Raw genomic sequence first — 22,375 nt, forward strand, 5'->3', positions numbered from 1 at the left:
TGGCAGATACAGATAAAACCCACTGGTCTGCGGTTACACTGGGCTACCAGTTCGCAAAGAACCGTAGCCAGCCTCAGACCAGCGGGGGGTCCAGTATCTCGGGTATGGGTGGCTGGCTCATGCTCCCTACAGTCCAGTCAAAACCCCATCCTGGGATTTGACTGGGGCCTCAGTTGGGGTTTGGGAGCTCGCTGCTGTCTGGGACAGCCGCGAGAGCTCATCCTCTAGGCATGGGAGTGAGAGAGCGGAGGTTAGGACTTCCTCTGGCAGTAGAAAGACCTCTTCTGCCTGTGTCTCACTGATGTCTTGGCTGAGGAGGGCTAGTCTGAAGTTCTGGCGGAGAGTTGCTGGAGAGTCTCTTGGTGATCCCGCAACTGGGCCACCACGTCTCTCAACTTATCTCCAAAGAGGTTCTCTCTTATGCATGGCAGGTCAGCAAGTTGTTCCTGTACCTCCAGTTGGAGATCCAAGGCACGCAGCTATGCCATTCTGTGGGTGCTGATTCCCACTACAGAGACTGTCGCTGCTGTCTCGAAAACATTGTACATAAGAACATAAGAACATAAGAAAATGCCATACTGGGTCAGACCAAGGGTCCATCAAGCCCAGCATCCTGTTTCCAACAGTGGCCAATCCAGGCCATAAGAACCTGGCAAGTACCCAAAAACTAAGTCTATTCCATGTAACCATTGCTAATGGCAGTGGCTATTCTCTAAGTGAACTTAATAGCAGGTAATGGACTTCTCCTCCAAGAACTTATCCAATCCTTTTTTAAACACAGCTATACTAACTGCACGAACCACATTCTCTGGCAACAAATTCCAGAGTTTAATTGTGCGTTGAGTAAAAAAGAACTTTCTCCGATTAGTTTTAAATGTGCCCCATGCTAACTTCATGGAGTGTCCCCTAGTCCTTCTACTATCCGAAAGAGTAAATAACCGATTCACATCTACCCGTTCTAGACCTCTCATGATTTTAAACACCTCTATCATATCCCCCCTCAGTCGTCTCTTCTCCAAGCTGAAAAGTCCTAACCTCTTTAGTCTTTCCTCATAGGGGAGTTGTTCCATTCCCCTTATCATTTTGGTAGCCCTTCTCTGTACCTTCTCCATCGCAATTATATCTTTTTTGAGATGCGGCGCACACCTCATGTTTCCCGCACTCCAGGCCCTGATGCACCAGCGTCATAAAGGTGTCTTGCTGCTATTGAGGCAACTGCTCGGCCACCTTCTGCACCTGCTTCCAGAGGTTACGTCTATTCCATAAGCTGGGCTATCTCCTGCGACATTTGTTGGCTCTAGGTTTCTCCCAGCCAATTTATGGAAGCCACTGTCGTTGCATTGTCTGACATTATTCGGACTGCTTAACCCTGCAATCGGTTGCCAAACCGTAAGCATGCAAACTGGACTGTACGGGCCTCCAGCTGATTGATACTCCAGAGAGACAGCTCCTGACAGCGAGCTCCCCAACCCTGGAGGCTCGCATCTGTCGTGAGTACTAACCAGTCCAGAGAATGTAGAGAAACCGCCATTCTCAGATGATCCGCTTTTAACTATCTCTGGAGGTGAGCGCAGATATCCACTGGCAGGTGAATCCATATTGAAAAATCCTGACACTGTGGGCTCCAATGAGACAGCAGGAAGTGCAGAACAGGATGCAAATGCAACCTTGCCCATGGCTTCACGTCCAGGGTCGCTGCCATCAATCTGAGCATCCATAGATAGGACCACACTGTCAGGTGTATTGTGTTTACCAATAGGCCCACCTTCGTCATCCACTGAATACAACCTTCTGGCAGGAACACCCTGCCTGCTTTGTGTTGAACCGAACTCCAAGATACTCTAGCAACTGAGATGGCTGAAGACTGTTCTTGCCCAGATTCACCACCCAATCGAGCTCCTGTAACAAGGAGATCACCTTGTCGACATCAGGAGGCTCTCTTCCAGAGTCTTGGCCCAAATCAGCCAGTCGTCCAAGTACAGGTGGACCAGAATTCCATTCTTTCTCAACTCTGCCACCACCACCACCATAACCTTATTAAAAGTTCTGGGCATGGTGGCCAAACCAGAAGGCAGCACTTGAAACTCATAATGATGTCCCAAAACTGTGAAATGAAGAAAACGTTGATGCTTTAGCCAGATATGGATATGTAGGTATGCTTCGGACAGATCCAAGGATGTCAGAAATTCCCCCAACTGTATGGCCATTATCACTGAGCGCAAGGTTTCCATGCGAAAATGAGTCACCTGCAAATGACGGTTGACCCCTTTGAGATCCAGGATGGGACAAAAAGAGCCCTCCTTCTTGGGCATGTTGCGTCCGTCGGTCGCAGACGGCTGCGACCATTCTGCCTTACCTCTTTTCTTCACTTTTCCTCCTCCTTGGGCAAGATGGCTGCTTCAGGTGCCTCGTGCCTCGGTGTCTCCAGCTCAGCATGGGCATCCCAGTCCGCCATGCTCATTCCCGTGGCCTCCTAGGGCGCTCAAATCTCCTACACTCAAATACAAGTCATGGCGGAAACCTTGGGGGCATGACGTCAATACCTCCGGATATTTAAAGCCTCCGCTACGCTCCACCTTTGAGTTAGCAAAGACTCCGGTTTTAGCTACTCTGACCGCTCTAAGCTGCATGCTTAGATGCTGCTCTACACTCCGGGGCCTCGCTCCATTTAGAAGTTCTAGGCACCCGCTCCTCGGGGGTCTCTCGCTTCCATCCACTCTTCGGGGCTCTACTAATTAGACAACCGCTCCTCGGGGTCTCTCTCTCTTATTTCATTTCAGGATCTCCGGACTATCAGGTACTCGCTCCTCGAGGGCCTATCAGTCTAAGTATCCTGCACCACGGACCTTTGGTCCCACCTTCTTCATTTTCAGAAAGATGCTTGCACTACGTTCCAGTGAGTACCTTTATGATCCGGTTCTCCAACTCCACCCACCAGGCTCGGCTTATCCCGCATCGCGGATTCCCATCTACCTTGAACATCTGGGTGAGACCTACATCTGAGACTTTCAGAACGTATTGGCACCTTACTGGACTCCAGTGTCTTTCCTTCCTGCCTCATACCATCTATCTACAGCAGTACATAAAGCTTTCCACCTACAAGTGTCCACTCTCTGCGTTTAGCCAATCGCTTGTGGTTCCCCACGGGGCCCCTCCCCGTGGGAGGAGTCATCTCCACTGCGACTAAGGGTCCAACACAATGCCACAAACACAACAGGGCACAACACCAATTAATGGAATATCGGCCCATATTTTCTTGAGACATGGGCAGTGGAACCACAGCCCTCAGACTGAGGAGTCTTTACAACTTACATTCCACTGCCTGCCTCTTCTGCAGGGAGAGGCAGGGAGACACAATGAACATGTCCCAAGGAATAGCATGAAACTCCAGCGCATATCCATCTCATATCATCTGCAGGACCCCTTGGTCTGATGTGATTTCAACCCACCTCTGATAAAAGAGAGAGGTGAACTCCTATCTCCTGTTCCCGGAGATGGGTCAGCGTACCTTCATTGGGAAGCTCGGGAGAGTTCCACTTCCCGAGTCTGCGCCCTCTCTGGGCTGTCTGGGACGAAAGGACTGAGACCTACTCAAAGGTTGAGTCCCTTGAAAGGATGCACCTCTGTAGGGTCGAAAATGTTTGGATCCTCTGGCACGACCTCTCATGGTAAAGGAGTGCGATGCCTGCTTTTTATCCTCTGGCAATTGATAAACCTGGGCTTCATCCCACTTATTGGCCAATTTCTCCAACTCGCCCCAAACAAAAGCGAGCCTTTAAAGGGTAACTTCGTAAGGTTAGACTTGGAGGTCTCATCGGCTGACCAATTTCTCAGCCGATGAGACCTCTGGCCGCTATTACCAAAGCCACCCTTTTGGCTGAGGTGCGAACCAAATCACAGCCTGCATCTGCCAAAAAGGTGGCTGCTGGTTCCATCACTGCCCTCAAATTCACTCCAGATTCATTGACCTCCTGAGAGAGAAGCAAACAGCAAGTCACCAGGGAACAACAAGAAGCTATCTGCAAAGTCATTTTCACTGCTTTAAATGCTTGCTTAAGGATGGTCTCAATTCTCCTATAGTGAGCATCCCTCAAGGCTGCTCCTCCCTCTACAGGTATAGGTATCCGCTTGGTGATGGCACACACAAGCACATCCACTTTTGGAAAACGTAACTGTTCACTCGCAGCTGGATTCAGGGGGTACAGTCCTTCCAAGACTCGTCCTCCTTTAAAATTAGCTTCTGGGGTGCCCCACTCAAGATCAATCAATTCTTGCATGGCCTCCATAATATGGAAAATAGGGAAAAAAAACATGAGGCTCTAGCAAAGAAGTCAAAATGGGATCTTCCTTTGGTGCAGACCTGGATTCAGCCCCAGGTACTCCCAGCATTTTTTGTCTGAGAAATCAGAGCTGGTAACTCATCTCCATGAAAGAACTGCATCATAGCTCTTTACAGCTCCAATCCTGGAGGAATTTCCCAATCCTCCAGGGAATAAGGATCAGCTTCATCATCCATGCCATCTGGATCCTATCGGGAAGACCAGACACCGATCTACGCATACTCTGGTGCATACCCGCAGTACCAGTCAGGTGGGAGTTCAACACCTGCGCCTCTGACCTGGCAAGATTGGTCAGGGCCGAGGACTGTGCCTGAAGAAAAAACTGTAATCCTTGAAAAAATTCCACCCAAGAAAAGGCAGAAGGATCCATGCCAAAACCAGGACGCACCTGTCTTGAACCCAATGAACCACCTCTCCCCGCTGATGGATCAGTTAGGGGAGCTCCAAGGTCAGGCAAACCTTCTGACATGTCTTTACCCAGACCCACATCAGGCTGCGAAGAATCAGGCTAAGTAAAATCAGATGACGGTAATTTCTCCCTGAGCTTCCAAGCAGCATTGACACAAGCTGGAGGGAAACACCCAGCTGAGCTGCCCAAATATGACAAGCAGCACAGAGGGTAAGGCACTTAGGTTTCTTTGCTTTAAGCGCCGTCAGTCTAACAGTACGCTCTAACAGGTGACTGAAAGTTGTGTGTCTAGCTGTAGTCGTGCTGCAAAAAATAGGCATCCAAAATTTAAGCGTACAAGCCTATACATCAATGAGCGCTCAAAGGCTGAGCGCCTGCAAGACCGGATTTTGCGCATAGGAAAGTGCGTGCCTCAAATAGATATCCCTATCGACTGGACGCCTAACCAGGCACCCAACTAAGCATCCAGCTAGGTACCCAAAAACCGGATGCACAACTGGACACCCTCACACGAACCAATGGGCCTAAAGAGGGCAGCTTAATGCGCAGGAAAAAGTGTGCAAAAACACCACTGTGGCCTACCACGTGGCAAACTGAGATAAGCCTAGGAGCAGGGCCTAGTCAAAAAGGCTGCTTAACCCACCAGGCTGCTCACATCCCCTGAACTCCCCCAGAGGAGGGAACGAACATTGGATCAGTATACCGAGCACAGAGACCAGAGGAAGGAGGAATCCCTACCAAAACTCCTCTGTTCCACTCTTCTTTCTTTTTTTTGCCTTACCTGAGCTCAGCCTGTCCTGGCTGAGTACAGAATCAGTCTCCGGCTGTGGGGGGAGAGGGCATAAATTGTCACTGCCACGCTCTGCTTTCTGCACCTGCTGCCTTTCAGCTGTCTTTTACAGCTAAGTCCACACTGGCTGAAAACCAGCTACAAGACCAAGGCACTCATCTGAGGGAAATTCCAATATATCACCTCAGGAACTCTCAGCTAGGGAGGCATCACATGGTATTACCACAGGAGAGCAGGGCAAATTAATTTTCTCTCTTCTTTTCTCCTTTTAAAAAACTTGAAGCAATCCTCAGTAGGGAGATGCACATTCCATCATCTGCTGGAGATGGAGAGGACTGGCGGGCTGATGTCACTGCAGTAGTATATATACTGTGATGTCACCTTTGCTCTGTCTCCATCTGCTGGTAGAGGGGCATAACCCACTGGTCCCTGGATCCACCTGTCTAAACACTAAGAAACATAGCATAGAATGAATGCAGAAGAACCTGGATACAATATGAGTAATTCATGCAGCTGCTATACAATTGTGACACTTCAGAGGGGGGGCCTTCAGCCAGGTCTGGGGAGGAGGGATAGGAACACGTTTCTGTCACCCAGACGGCATAAATGCTTATAAGTGACATGAGAAGGAACACTGTTCTTATTACTTTTATTACCCAATTACAGGAAGATAAACTGACGTGTCCAAAGTCATACAGAGCGTCAGCGTCAGAACCTGGGATTAGAACTGAAACAAAGGGAGATAAAATAATTTATCAAAGGTCATGTAGCGTCAATGTTAAGAGCACCGGGTTAGAACTGAGGCACAGACACAAAGGATCGATGGCACAACTGGGATTTGAACTGAGGCACAGAGAAATAAAAAGCTAAGGTCACTCAGTGTCTGTGGCAAAGAGAAATCTGGAAGCAAGGTCCACGTAGTCCATAGCATTCTTCTGACTCCTACTTCCGTCAACAAAACCCCCCACCTCTGTCGCTTAGACTTGTAATAATGTGCGTGGAGGAGGAGAGAGAAATTAAAAAAAAAATAAAATTCGATAAGAACTGATTGCTCCTGAGCATGAAATGATCAAGAAAAAAAGCACTGTGCTTGCTCTAGCTGATGCAGAAGTGCCTGACAGCAGTACTGAGTGTTTGTATTCATGAGGTGGAATCACACAGTCCCTGTGGATGATGTGGGGACTTTCCATAGGCACAGCATCGGTGAGGGGTGGGAAGTGCATTATCCTTGTTTCACTCCTATGGCAAAGTATGAATCAAAAATCAAAAACCATAACCCCCCACCACTACCACCAGCTCAACCAATTCCTCCCCAAAGAGAAGACCCAGGTCACCAAGAAATTCATCTCGGTGAGGGGTCTGTTCTAGTGTAAGTCTAGTGTGCTATCAGCTCGGCTTTCTATCCTTTCGCACTTGACTACGGGTCTCTCACTGGGAGCTTTGGCCATGGATTGTAGCAGAGACTCTGCCACCTTTGTTCCGTTTCCTGTCCCCTCTGCAAGGGCTGATGGAAGAGACTTCTGGCCTGGTGGCATTGCAACACGTAGATTAGAAGGTGTTTATTCTTCTCGGTTATCTGAAGTTAGATACAGTCTGCTCCCGAGGTGGCTTGTGAAAGTCCTGTATGCTGAGGTGATAAGTGGCCCGCATGGCAGTGCAGGGGCTCTGCATGGTGGTGGTGGCAGCAGCAGCAGCAGGAGCAGCTGGCAGCATGCCTAGCAATGACTGTCCTTGCTCTGAGGCTAAGTAACTTCTTGGCTTCAAAGGCGTCTCTTTCATCCCGGAGCTTTTTGTTCATCTCCCTGCACGGCACAAAGACAAATGAACCACAGTCAGAAGGGACAGCGGGACAAGGGCTTCCCAAATACGGAGCTGCTCTCTGTCCCCTTCTCCCTCCCCCATGCCAGATTCAGGCACGGCACTGGGCTGGAGATGAGTAGCAGGGAGTGGGTTAGCAAAGCATCAACTGGTTACTGGAAACCCTACCACACAAAAGAAGCTGATACAGAAAAACCAGTGGCAGAGGCACAAGTATATTAATTCAGAACATGCATAACCCATTAAATCACATATTTAATAAGTATGTTTAAACATAAAAACCATTAATTGTGACCCCTATACAGTGTCATAGATTCTCCAAAAAACTACACACATTTGTTGCTATCCAAATTCATAAGCTGAACATGAGAATATCCAATGGAGTGTTCCAAGTTCATAAACTCAAGGTTTCCAAGTGTCTTCAGATTCTCAGGGCTGGTCAATCCAGTTCTGGTTTTTCTCCATGGCCAGCAAGGATTTGTAGTCTTGCTTTGCTTAGGGAAATCAATAGGAACACCAGACCGTCAAATCCATGCAAACAATGGGGTAAAACCAGGACTGGATCGGCCTTGTCCTGAAACCCTGGAGCCAGCTGGGCTTGTGAGGCCTCATTGCCAGTACCACTCAGTAACAGCTCCTCAGAAACTTCCAGATGCTCAGCTTCAGCTTCCGAGTGATGGAACATCTAAACAAATACTTGTGAGCAGACCTGTGCAGGGCTTTGATAATAAATCCTGATGATATTGATCGCACTAAACGTGTTTGATGTGCCAGAGACGTGCAGCCTCTAGGGGACAGGGCCCAGTGCTACGTGCTTGGGCAGCCAAATTTTACTGCAGTTGGGTAAAACTAGGCTCAGGGAGATAAAGGGGGAAACCTGCGAACTGTCCACTTTGCTGCAAAGTCTCCAAATGTTTTTGACCTGTAGCCTTTGAAAGGGAAAGTGCATGCAGAGTTTACCTTGGAAAACTGCTTTGGGTACAAAGTACTCTCGAATTTTTGCACCGGCTTATTGTGCAGGGAGATTTTGTGAGGGAAAGAGCATATGCAGTCTGGAGAATATAATCTCCTGCCCAAAACATGCCCCCTAAATGTGGCTAAAGGTATGCCTGCTATGGAAAACCACGCAGTATTTGAGAAAGAGACATTTTTAGACACAGGTAAATTGTTTAATTCTGTAAAGGACTTTGAAAATTGTCCTCTGTGACTTTCCCCAAGGTTGCACAGGGAGTCGGTGACAGAGCCGAGCCGGGATCAAAACTTGCATCTTTGGTATTCTCTTGCACTGTAATCTCACGCATTCAGGATGTGTTCTTATCTGCTCCCCTCGCCTGGCTCCATCCTGTCTCTGATTTAAGCCTTGTCCCTATATTAGAGTTCTTAAAACTCAGACGCTAATTCAGTCCTGCTTTTGCCTCACTCTGTGCATCGAATTGTAGTTCTGACTTCCCTAAGAAAAGCAGAAGTATATTTCTCTGAGGACAAGCAAGATGGCAGTCCTCACATCTGATGGAGCCTGGCCCACAGAAATTCCCCCCAACAAACAGGAAATTACCATTGCCAAACAGGTTTTATCCAATAGGCTAGCAGACTGCATCTCCTTCTGTTATACCCAGGTGGGACTGAATCTGGTGGGCCACAGAAGGATTTCTTTGTCCAAGCTATGGCAGAGTCGGTGGGCTCACCTGCAACTGGTCTCCATGGAGGAGATCTGCAAGGCAATGACACGGAGCTCCCTCCATGCAGTGACTCCCAACATGACAGTCTACCCCGTGCAACCTGTTTGAGGTGGAGAACCCAGCTCCACTCCCTGCTAGGGCCAGTTGTTTTTGCTCCAGACTGCCCCTCATAAATAAGATATACGTTGGACACATGGCTTGTTGTCAACAAAAATAGGGCCTCATTCACTAAGCTTTCTTCCCAGAAAGAAAGATGAGCTTTAGTGAATAAGGCCCAGAGTTTGTTGTGAACAGTGTTCTGAGGTGATAGAATTTAATGCAGTGATATTTTACAACCATGAGTAAAGTTACAAATGAATGTATTGGATATAGTGATTTGGTATTGTATTATTCTGTTTTGTTTTTTTTTTACAGATATCTGGATCAGTATGAAGGCTTTCAGCTACAACATGATACAGACCTTTGTAGTCTGCATTTCAATTGTGTCCTTCATCAATTGCCTTACACCCACCATAATGATGTTTTTAAATTAGGAATTAAAAATCTGTATTATAAATTGTTGACGTTAATATGCTTATGTGTAATTATGTTATGTGCATTTCTGTGATAAGTCCCCTGAAGAAGTGTTTCAGGCAAAACAAGGGATCCTTATCGGGGTTTTAAGATGATGGGTTAAGTGATTTACTTGTATATTGTACATATGTAATAATTTAAAAAGAAATATACATGATATGTATGACTTTATAAGAAGTTGTTGTATATTTGTGATCTACAAAATTGGTAGATTTCTCTCTCTGATGTGATTAATTTCCATAGTTTGTTGTGCCCATCGGCACTTTGTGGTCTTTTGTCCTTTTTTCACTCGGGGCAGTCTGCAGCTAGGGATTCCCTACATGTGAGGACTGCCATCCTGCTTGGCCTCGAGAAAGCAGAGTTGCTTACATGTAATGTTCTCTGAGGCCAAGCAGGAAGGCAGTCCTCATGAAACCCAACCACCTCCCCTTTCCAATATAATGCTAAATGGGCCCCCGCGTGGATGAGTAGTGTAATGGCGTGAACCTTCCGGGCGGGGCTCTAATGGATAATGTCATTCACATGTGAGGACTGACACCCTGCTGTCCTTGGAGTACACCTGTTACAGGTAAGCAACTCTACTTTCCATGAATGCAATAGGACCAAACCAAGACTGGATCAGCCTTTCTGGTTTGACTTGCATGAAGCAATAACCCTAATCAGAGACGGCAAGGACTGAAGAAAGGGAGTAAACCAACGAGAGTCTTTGTTGTAAAAATATTCATCACAAAGAAGAGCTTTAGTTGCATCTATGCTCAGTGCTCTAGGAACTGTAAGATGTGAGTTAAGGGCAGGAGTTTCTGGCTCTAATGTTCCTGGGCTGCTCATCACTGTATTTATCCCACTCAGAAGTCCACATTCAAAAACCCACTGAGCAGGTAAGTTATCTAGATAAGTTTACCTAGATATTCTGTGGACCTTAATCCAGATATATGGATAATTTTCCATGTTGTGGCGTGCTGCAAGGATCGGTGTTGGGATCAGTCCTATTCAATAATTTGTGAGCGACATTGCGGAAGGGACAGAAGGTAAAGTTTGTCTTTTGTGGGTGATACTAAGATCTGCAACAGAGTGGACACGCCGGAAGGAATAGAGAGAATGAGACGTGATTTAAGGAACCTTGAAAATGGTCGAAAATATGGCAGCTGGGATTCAATGCCAAGAAGTGAAGAGTCATGAATTTGGGGTGTGATAATCCAAAAGACCTCTATGTGATGGGGGGGTGAAGGGCTGTTGTGCACGGAGCAAGAGATGAACCTTGGGGTGATAGTGTCTAGTGAACTGAAGACGGCGAAGCAATGTGACAAGGCGATAGCTAAAGCCAGAAGAATGCCGGGCTGCATAGAGAGAGGAATAACGAGTAAGAAAAAGGAGGTGATAATCCCCTTGTATAGGTCCTTGGTGAGGCCTCACCTGGAGTACTGTGTTCAGTTCTGGAGACCGTATCTCTGGAGGGACAGAGACAGGATGGAGGTAGTCCAGAGAAGGGCGCCAAAAATGGTGGGGGCTCTCCATCAAATGACTTATGAGAAGAGGTTGAAGGACCTGAATAAATATACCCTAGAGGAGAGGAAGTGCAGGGGAGATATAATAGACCTTCAGATACCTGAAAGGTTTTAATGATGCACATTCAACAAACCTTCTCTGTTGGAAAGAAATCAGAAGATCTAGGGGTCACGAACTGAAACTCCAGGGAGGATGACTCAGAACCAATGTCAGGAAATATTTCTTCACGGAGAGGGTGGTGGATGCCTGGAATGCCCTTCCGGAGAAGATGGTGAAGACAAAAATGGTGAAGGATTTCAAAAGGGCTTGTGTTAAACACTGTGGATCCCTAAATGCTAGATGATGGAAATGAGGAAAAGAGTGCATGGGGGTAACTTGCTCATGAGGTGATTACTACCCTTAACCAATAAGCCTTCATACTGTTGATGCAACTCCATTATTGCTCTCTGCTTTAACAGCGGGGAGAAAAGAGGAAAAGGGGAATTAGATTTAGACAGCAACCAACAAAGACATGAATTTTACAGTCTGGGAGCATGGAGATAATCAACTCCAATGTTGCTCTCTGCTTCAACAGCAAGATGTAACGGTGAATTGGACTCAGATGGCAACCCATAAGGGCCCTGACTTTGAAGGTTTGGGAAACTAAGTATGGGGGTGACTTGTATGATGCGGCAGATGCTACCATAAGCTTGCTGGGCAGACTGGATGGACCGTTTGATCCTTTTCTGCCGTCATTTCTATGTTTCTATATATACTACTCTGCACAAATCAGAGCAGAGAATGCTCATCATGGCCTATATGGCTAAATATGTTAGCCTGCCCCGCCACACCCCTTTCTGTCTGGGTAATTTTGTCCACATAAAGTTGTGTGGACAAAAGGGAGATATATTTAAAGGGCCAGATTTATGCAGGTGAAAGCCAATTTTACCTGCATAAATCTTTTGAATAAGGACCTAAGAGTCCCAAAGCACTCACTCCAAATGCTGAGATACTTCTAGTACCTATGTAATCTGCTTTGAAGTGTCTGAAGGGCAGACTATAAATAAATAAATCAGGAAAGAAAAATAAATAAATAAGATGTCCCACTATTAAAAACAGAAGCCTGGTTGCATGATTTATGGGCACTGCAAGCTCTCAGTAGCAGCAGCGGGGAGAACTGGGACAATGAAGTAACACATCTTGACTCAACAGCCAAGACTGAGTGAGGTCCAACCCATTGCTACCAGCTCCTCTTTGGGATCTCACTACACTTCCACTGCTTTACTGCTTACCTCAGAAGTTCCAGCTGCCGGAGAAGACTTTGTTTCTCCTTTTGCATATTCCTAGAAACTCGGAAAACGTCCCTAGGTAATAAAAACAAAATACGGAGAATGGACATGAAGGAGTGATCAAGCAAGACCCTGTTCTTGTATGAAGAGACACAAAGCAAGAGCCTGAATGCACACCCAATCCATTTTCCCTGCCCCTCCCCCCATCCGTGATATAATCTGCTGTCGCCTGTAGCATACCTGTTGGGAGAGTATAGAGATACAGCCACCTATACTATATGTCAGGTCAATATTCAAAGCTGCTTGTCTGGCTAAGTTTGGGACTTAGTTGGACAACCCAGAGTTTTGACTTTCTCACCCTGTCGAATGGGTAACACTTTAGCTTGGTAACAGGTCGATCCAGTAAGGCCGCGGTAGAAACAGTGCGGTAGTGTCAGGCGCACCCTTCCTCCCCGCACGCACAGTTCTCTTCACTAACTCCCCGATACTCTCCTCTAATCGCATGCAAATGCATGCCGCGGCTTTAAAGCGGTAGGGAAGGGTTATGGCCGCGTAACCCATTTTACTGTATAGGCGCTTAATACAGCGCCTATACAGTAACCAGGGTGCGCTGGTACCTGTCATTTCAAATGACATTTGAAATGACAGGTACCAGGAAGTGTAAAAATCAAAATTTTTAAATACCTGTCGGAGGGCCGCGTGGGTCCAGGCGGCCGGCGGCGGCGGGAGCCGGGTGGTCGCGTGTTAAATCTAGGCCGCGGGCGGGTGGGCGCCTGTTCCGGGCGGCGGCAGCGGCGGCGGGGGGACACGCGTTAGTTCGAGACGGCCGGCGGGTGGTCGCGTGTTAAATCTAGGCCGGGTCCGCACAGGCGCGCATTCACTGCCGGTGGGGGCTGCCGGGAGAGGCAGCCCCCACCGGTGGCGAAAGCAGCCGGCTCCTCCGCCTGGATGAATGAATTCATTCACTGCCGGTGGGGGCTGCCTCTCCCGGCAGCCCCCACCGGCAGTGAATGAATGCGCGCCTGTGCGACCCCTGCGATTTGGCGCTCAAGGCAGTCACATGCCGTGACGTCACGCCTTGAGCGCCCAATCGCAGGGGTCGCACAGGCGCGCATTCACTGCCGGTGGGGGCTGCCGGGAGAGGCAGCCCCCACCGGCAGTGAATGCGCGCCTGTGCGGACCCGGCCTAGATTTAACACGCGACCGCCCGCCGGCCGTCTCGAACTAACTCGTGCCCCCGCCGCCGCTGCCGCCGCCCGCCCGGAACAGGCGCCCACCCGCCCGCGGCCTAGATTTAACACGCGACCACCCGGCTCCCGCCGCCTGGACCCACGCCGGCCGCCTGGACCCACGCGGCCCTCCGACAGGTATTTAAAAATTTTTATTTTTTCTTCTGACAGGTTTTATGTGTCCCACATCATTACATTTTCTCGATCATCTCTGTATCGCTTTTTTTAAATTGTGTTTTATTGTTTTGAGTATCTTAAGCGGTGTCGATGGATTTATTACTAGACTCACAGTCCTAACTCCTACTAGGGGGAGGCGGTAAACTAACACGTTACGGCCGCAGCAAAACAGTGCGTTACTAATGAGAGAACCTGAGCGCGCGTTACGGTATCGGAGGGGAATAGCTAATTCCTTCATTATACAGCTAATTCGTTCATTTACATGCCGGGTGCGGGAAGGGTTACGCGTCTGTTTTAAGAAGCACTACGGATGCGCAAAATTGGAGACTGTATCGCTGGTTTGCCTTACGCGTCCGAATTGTGCGCAGTGAGCTCGTTACAGACGAGAAATCTTCAACTGAACTTTACTGGATCGACCTGAATGTAATTACTCAGCTAAAACTTAACTGTATAAAAAAGATGCAGGGCGGGGATGCTATGTGGCCAAAATGTATATGGCTATCTCTGATATTCAGTACTAGCCGCATGATCTTCCCTGTCTTAACGCTGATTGGAAAAACTGCAGGCCTAAAATTAGCTGGTTAAGTTAAAAATCCACACCAAACATAGCAGGCCAGCAGTGGCCTAAGCTCCCCTTTCACTTCTCAAGTTTAAAAACATTTTAGCCGGCTGTAGTGGTCTCACCTCACATCCCGCAAAATAACTAAGAAAAAATGTAGCAGGTCGTAGCGGCCTGATCCCCCTGCCCTTCCCCAAGTTTAAAACGAACTGTTGTGGGCCAGCAGCGTGTTACCCAACATTCCCTCCTTAAAAGTACCACCTCTGACCCCCCCCGAACCCCTAAACGTTTCCAAATATCCCAGCAGCAGCAGGAGGAGAGGCTGATGGGTGCCTCCACTTAGATATTAATTTATTCACTGCACTCCAGCAAGGATTGGCTCCTTCATTATTGGTGAGGCAGTGCTGGTACCCGTCAGCTGGACGGACACTTAGATATTCACCCCAAGGGAGAAAGTGAGAGCTTCTCCTCCTCCTCCTCCCACTGGGGTACTGAGAGGAGTTTTCAGAAGGGAAGGGGGGGAACGAGCGGCCGGCCCATGACATTTTATTGAAACTTGGGGGAATCGGGCCACTCCAGCCCATTACATATTTTTTTCATTATTTGGGGGAGGGAGGGGACTGCTATGGCCCGCTAAATCTTGTTAGTGGGGAAGTCTGGAGACGGTGGGGCTGTTATGGTTTGATGCAATATTTTTCTTTTCAAATACTCAGGAAGCAGATGAGCAGCAAAGTTCCAGTGAGTATTTGGCTAAAGTTACAGCAGACACCTTGGCTGCTTGCTGGCTAACTGAATACTGACCTGGCGGTTGACAAGATCCCTTTACCTGTCTCTCTGCTCCTGCTCCTGGTTTGCTTCTTTATGCAGTTGCCTTAGATGGCTCTGTGCGGTCTCCAGCTCTCTCTTGCTTCTCTCCAGCTGCTCCTGGAGCTCCTCGTTCAGGTGCCTGAGACGCTCGTTCTTCACTCGAGTCTCCGCCTGCTCCGAGTTCAGATCCTGCAGCTGCTCTTCTAGCTGTGGATGGAGAGAGTCCTTAAGTGCTACCGACTCTTCTGGTGGAGTCACAAGCTTTAGGAACCGCATGACCCACTAGAAGATACGGGCAACAGCACCTGAAAACGAGCCTGGAGGCAACCCATCCTTGTGACATGTACCATGGAAGACACCCGAGATCTGTGGTCCACACAGAAGGCAGTGAGATTTGGGCCCTGCTGTGCAAGGACTGAAAGATCCACACTGTGGAGCAAAATATCAACAAATCTACTCGTGTACGCTAGGGAGTTACGCAGTAGATCTGGATACTGAGAAATGTAGCCCTCTGCTTAACGGAGAAAATGTAAACAGGAATTTCACAATGCATGTGCTTCTATCTGCATAAGAAAGAGGCGATCCTCTGGGTGTGTTTAGGTCCAGGGAGCAAATGATATCCATATAATTGAATTTTCCAATTGATGTGTTTCACTTCCTACAGCCACAGCTACCTCAGGTGCCAACTAAGCAGCTAATTTTGGGCCTGATTTACTAAGGCTTTTCTATCGTTCTGTGCCTATGAACATAAGAACATAAGAAAATGCCATACTGGGTCAGACCAAGGGTCCATCAAGCCCAGCATCCTGTTTCCAACAGTGGCCAATCCAGGCCATAAGAACCTGGCAAGTACCCAAAAACTAAGTCTATTCCATGTAACCATTGCTAATGGCAGTGGCTATTCTCTAAGTGAACTTAATAGCAGGTAATGGACTTCTCCTCCAAGAACTTATCCAATCCTTTTTTAAACACAGCTATACTAACTGCACGAACCACATTCTCTGGCAACAAATTCCAGAGTTTAATTGTGCGTTGAGTAAAAAAGAACTTTCTCCGATTAGTTTTAAATGTGCCCCATGCTAACTTCATGGAGTGTCCCCTAGTCCTTCTACTATCCGAAAGAGTAAATAACCGATTCACATCTACCCGTTCTAGACCTCTCATGATTTTAAACACCTCTATCATATCCCCCCTCAGTCGTCTCTTCTCCAAGCTGAAAAGTCCTAACCTCTTTAGTCTTTCCTCATAGGGGAGTTGTTCCATTCCCCTTATCATTTTGGTAGCCCTTCTCTGTACCTTCTCCATCGCAATTATATATTTTTTGAGATGCGGCGACCAGAATTGTACACAGTATTCAAGGTGCGGTCTCACCATGGAGCGATACAGAGGCATTATGACATTTTCCGTTTTATTCATCATTCCTTTTCTAATAATTCCCAACATTCTGTTTGCTTTTTTGACTGCCGCAGCACACTGAACCGACGATTTCAATGTGTTATCCACTATGACACCTAGATCTCTTTCTTGGGTTGTAGCACCTAATATGGAACCCAACATCGTGTAATTATAGCATGGGTTATTTTTCCCTATATGCATCACCTTGCACTTATCCACATTAAATTTCATCTGCCATTTGGATGCCCAATTTTCCAGTCTCACAAGGTCTTCCTGCAATTTATCACAATCTGCTTGTGATTTAACTACTCTGCACAATTTTGTGTCATCTGCAAATTTGATTATCTCACTCGTCGTATTTCTTTCCAGATCATTTATAAATATATTGAACAGTAAGGGTCCCAATACAGATCCCTGAGGCACTCCACTGTCCACTCCCTTCCACTGAGAAAATTGCCCATTTAATCCTACTCTCTGTTTCCTGTCTTTTAGCCAGTTTGCAATCCACGAAAGGACATCGCCACCTATCCCATGACTTTTTACTTTTCCTAGAAGCCTCTCATGAGGAACTTTGTCAAACGCCTTCTGAAAATCCAAGTATACTATATCTACCGGTTCACCTTTATCCACATGTTTATTAACTCCTTCAAAATGCTTAGTAAATGAGGCCCTTTGTATCTACACAGATTTCAGTGAATTTCCAAAGAAAAACAAGCCTAGCAGCAGTTCTCTTTGAAAATTAGCTATGTTCGTGGGTGCGAAAGTAGCTGTCAAACATGCCAGTATATAAGCAGAGGGCCCTGGAAGCTTCTGCCTCAGACCCCCCGTCCAAGAGAGGCCACCATAGAGAGCTGGAAAAAAGGGTGACTGCCTTTCTTTTCCCGTTCCATGAGAACTTTGGGGATGATGTATTTATGCTCACAGCACCCATCTCGAATCCACACAAAGCTGCTGCACGCTTGTCTGCTAGAAGGAGGGTGCTTCTGCAGGGCCGGCTCCTGCCTGGTGTTTGCTTAACCAATATTCACATTTACTGTTTAAAGAGCTAGAAATGGAGTTGTGAGCCAAATGCAAATATTTATTCTAAAGTTACCGCAGCAGAGCAGGGTCACATGACGCTGCACTAATCGGTCCATTGAGAGCAAACGTGGTAAATAATGGATTGAAAAAACAAGCAGAAATTAATGTTGCTTGTATTGCTATATAAATGTAATATGCTAGTGGATGTTTATAGGCCTGGATGATTCAGCCCACTGGCACAGAATTGACTATAATTCCCCACATTTGGGAATAGCGGAAAGCAGAGTTGCTTACCTGTAACAGATGTTCTCCTAGGACAGAAGGATGTTCGTCCTCACACATGGGTGACATCATCAGATGGAGCCTGACACGGAAGACTTATGTCAAAATTTTGACTGGCACACTGAGCATGCCCAGCATGCCACTATCCATGCGTCAAAGCAGGGTCCCTCTCCAGTCTTGTAACTTAGAATTACGAAAAAATAAAATTACAAACACAGAAGACACAACTCTGCGGTGTGGCAGGCGGGTTTCATCAGGACTAACATTCTGCTGTCCTAGGAGAATATCTGTTACAGGTAAGCAACTCTGCTTTCTCCTAGGACAAGCAGGATGGTAGTCCTCACACATGGGTGAATCCCTCGCTACAGGCTGTTCCCGAATAGCAAGACAAACCAGCCAATTGGCACAACAACACTGATGCGCTTGGTAACAGAGGAAGACAGTCTGAACCCGAACAATGGGCTGTAGGTAGGAAGAGTTGGGTTCTACAGCTGAAAGATTCTGGAGGACAGACTGGCCGAAACTGCTATCATGTTAGCCATCCCTGTCCAGACAGTTGTGGGCTGCGAAAGTGTGGAGAGAATGCCACATCGCAGCCTTGCAGATCTCAGTTATGGGAACTGCTCTCAAGTGGGTTACTAAAGCCACCATGGCTCTGATAGTGAGCCTTGACATGGCCCTCAAGCTGCAGTGCCGCTTGCCCTCAGCAAAAGGAAATGCAATCCTCTAGCCAGTTAGACAGGGTCTGCTTGGTGACCGCAACTCCTAATCTATTCTTGTCAAAAGAGATGAAGAATTGCGTAGACTGTGGAGGAAGTGACGTCACTCTCCATGCACGGAGCTTAATCTGAAGGCTCTGCTCCTACCAGCCCTAAATTACGCTGCCAAAGCACGATAGAGCCCGAGAAAGCACTCAAAACGAGCTCTGAAACTGCCGGGAGCCCAGCGCTGATGTCGGCGAAACGAAAAATCACGGTAAGATTTGGTAAGAGATATTCTTACCAAAAGGGAGGAGAGAACACGGACGATCGATCCAAAATGGCGGCGGTGGCCGTCATTGCCGAAACAGAATTGCGTAGACTGCCTGTGGCCTGCTATTTGCTCCAGATAGAAGGTCAAGGCTCTCTTGCAATCCACGTTGTGAAAAGTCCATTCACCCTAGTGCAAATGAGGCCTGGGAAAAGAGGTGGGTAGGATGACGGTCTGGATAAGATGGAAATCCGTCACCACCTTAGGCAGGAATCTTGGGTGCATGCGCAGAACCACCCTGTATGAAAGAACGTGTATGGTGGGTAAGTCATCAACGCCTAAAGCTCACTGATCCTTGCGCCGAAGTGACTGCAACCAAAAACATGACCTTCCAGGTCAGGTACATAAGGTCATGGGAGCTCAGTGGCTTGAAAGGATCCATCATGTACTGAGCCAACACACTGAAGTCCCAGGGCACAGCCAGAGGCTGCAAGGGAGACTTCAATTGAAGCAGACTTTGCATCAAATGCTCCACTATGGGTTGCACAGAGATGGACGAACCAGCCACACCCTGGTGGTAGGCCCGGATAGCATTCAGGTGTACTTGGATGGAGTTGGTTTTCAAGCCAGCAACCAACAGATGTAGTAGGTAGTCAAGCAGTTTCAGAGTGGAGCAGAAGAACGGATCTAAGCCATGACATTCACACCACACGGAAAACCTCCTCCATTTCAAGCCATAAGACTTTCTGGAAGCCACCAGGACCCAAGACACATCATCCGACAGGTCAAGGGGCTGCAGAATTAGCCTCTCAACATCCAGGCCATCAGAGACAATGCCCTGAGGTTGGGATGGTGCAGCCTGCCCTGATACTGTGAGACAAGGTCAGGGGAAATCCCCAAACCGATCAGTTCTCAGACAGAGAGATCCTGCAGGAATGGGAACCAGATCTGCCTCGACCAATGAGGGGCTATGAGGATCATAGTCCCCTTGTCATGCCAGAGCTTCAGAAGAGTCTTCATCACCAGGGGAAGCGGAGGATATGCATACAGAAGGCCCTCGCCCCAATGGTGGGCGAAGGCATCAGAGGCTGGTTTGCCATCCCCCTTGTACAGGGAGCAGAATTGTTTTGATTGCTGTTGCAAGGGTTCCCCAGAGGTGGAAGGTCCGATCTGCTACTTCCTGATTCAGGGACTACTTGTGGGGCCGGCAAGATACATGGCTCATAGCAGTATGCCCCTGGCACCAAGCCCTTGACCAAATCCGAACTGCGTCCTGGCACAAGAGGAACAACCTCGTATCTCCCTGCTTCTTGATGTACCACATTGCCACTTGGTTGTTGGTCTGGATCAGGACCACTTTGTTGAATAGGTGGTTCCTGAATGTCCAAAGCATGTAATGGATCCCTTGAAGTTCCAAGAAGTTGATCTAGCACTGGGCTTCCCAAGCAGATCACCGACCCTGGTTCAGAGCACCTCCATATGGGCATCCCAACCCAGGGTGGACACATCCTTGGTAAACACAACTTGGCTAGGGGGACACTGAAACGGATCCCCCTTTTCCAAACTGGGCAGGCTTTCCCACCAAGACAAGGAGGTCCAGAGAGCCGGAGTAACATGGATGTGCACACTGAGGTCCTGGATGGCCTGCTGCCATTGGGACCACAGTGTCCATTGAACTTTGCTCATTTGTAAGTGAGCCAGGAGAGTAATATGGACAGAGCAGTGGCGGGCTGAGACCTGCCGGCTCCAGTGAACCATTCCCGCAAGGGATGCCAGATTGCAAGGAAGATAGGCCCTGGCCTGAGCCGTATTCAGCTGGGCTCCGATAAAGCTCAAGTGAGGCAACGGAGTAAGATGGAACTTCGGGTAGTTGATGACAATCGCTAGGGACTCCAACACCTGAATGGTCAAGTGCAGGGACCAAAGTGCTCCCTCCTGGGTGGCCATCCGTCCAAGTAGGGGAACACCTGCACCCCCAGACAGCGGAAGTGTGCACCCACTACTGCCAGACATGTGGGATTGAGACAAGGCCGAACAGCAACACCCTGTACTGGAAATACCTCTCGCCCACGACGAACCAAAGATACTTCCTGTGGTCAGGGAAGATCTCGATGTGGGCAAATGTGTCTGTCAGATTGAGGGAGCAAAGCCGGTTTCCTCTTTGCAGGAGGGGAATCAGAGTGCCCAGAGAGACCATTTTGAACTTTTCTCTTCTTAGAAACTTGTTCAAGGCCCTCAGATCCAAAATAGGATGGAGTCCCCCAGTTCTCTTTGGAATCAGGAAATAGCGAGAGTAGAACCCCGGCCCTTGCTGTGCAGTGGAATGGGTTCGACTGCTCTGGCTGTTACTAGGGTGGAGAGCCCCTCAAGAGTATTTCCTGATGCGAGGACAGACCCCCAAGGGGGGCATTGGGGAGAGTCCGAGGGAACACCCAGGAAGTTCAACTGATACCCTCAACGAATAATGGACAGGACCGACTGGTCTGACACTGGGCCAGTGGTCCCCAAAGAACCACAGCCGCTTGGCATCACGGGAATGGCTGATTGGCGTATGCTCCCCCACAGCCAGTCAAAACCCCATAGTGCAGCTTGGCTGGGGCGCTGGCTGAGGCCTCGGGGTCTGCGACTGCCTGGGGCGGCCCCTAGAGCCCTCACACTGAGAATGGGCGCGAGAGCCACAGGATCCAAAGCAGTACAGCTGCAGAATCCAGCTTTCTCACATGGATCAGGAGCAGCCAGGACTGATGCAAGGGTACTAGGCATCATGGGTAAACCTTACAGCTTTGTACCCCCAGCCCCTTCCTCCCCATACACAATTAACAATTATGCATTTATAACTGGTTTTATATTTAAAAGGCCATTCAAAGTACAGACTTATGAGGTAAAAGTATCACTTACAGCTTGTACATTATATTTACATGCACTGCTGTGCTGCCAACCAGAAAACCCTGCAAAATAAAAAATAAAGAGACACTTGGATCCCATATTGCATTAAGCCTATTGTAACAGATGTTGGGTGTGAGCTCGGCTCTCAGAAAGCCTTGGATAAACTGAATTACAATTAAAATTTCATCAAACTCCAATATAAAAACAGCAATAAGAGCCAGAATTCAAACAGTGACAGCTCTACCTAAGAAAAGGCAATGCTACATATATACCAATTTGGAAACCAGAACAAGCTAAGCTACTATAGGTCCCTACGCAGAAACTGCATGCTAGCAGAATACCTCATCTCTGTCACATGTGCAGAACACAGATCAACCCTCACTAAATTCAGAATAAAGAGACCATAAAGTATAAATAGGAATGTGCAGACAAAAACTGAATTGGAAACTGCAACAAGCTAGATCCTGTATTCAGTGCAACAATGGAAAAAGAGAAACATTACCTTTCCTCATAAAATACCAAATCAAGAAATATAAATCAGCAATAGTAAAGCCACAATAATAAAAAGAATAAATACTTCAAAACAGCTGAACATCCAATAATTAAACTCATAAAACTTTTAAAAGTTTCCTAAAAACCAATAAAATATTTTAAAACAGCAGACACAT

General features: G+C 47.7%; 1 protein-coding gene across 1 annotated transcript in view; it reads right to left on the reverse strand.

Annotated features, from left to right (window-relative positions):
* Positions 1-6,171: 6,171 nt before the first annotated feature.
* Positions 6,172-22,375, reverse strand: part of CRACR2B (calcium release activated channel regulator 2B) — a 94,207-nt gene continuing 78,003 nt past the window's right edge. The window contains 4 exon segments of the mRNA XM_029582565.1: positions 6,172-7,341; positions 12,387-12,458; positions 15,175-15,323; positions 15,325-15,362. Coding sequence (XP_029438425.1) covers positions 7,122-7,341; positions 12,387-12,458; positions 15,175-15,323; positions 15,325-15,362 — 479 coding nt within the window. The 3' untranslated portion in view covers positions 6,172-7,121.

The sequence above is a fragment of the Rhinatrema bivittatum genome, chromosome 17, assembly GCF_901001135.1.
Source record: "Rhinatrema bivittatum chromosome 17, aRhiBiv1.1, whole genome shotgun sequence".
Classification (NCBI taxonomy): domain Eukaryota; kingdom Metazoa; phylum Chordata; class Amphibia; order Gymnophiona; family Rhinatrematidae; genus Rhinatrema; species Rhinatrema bivittatum.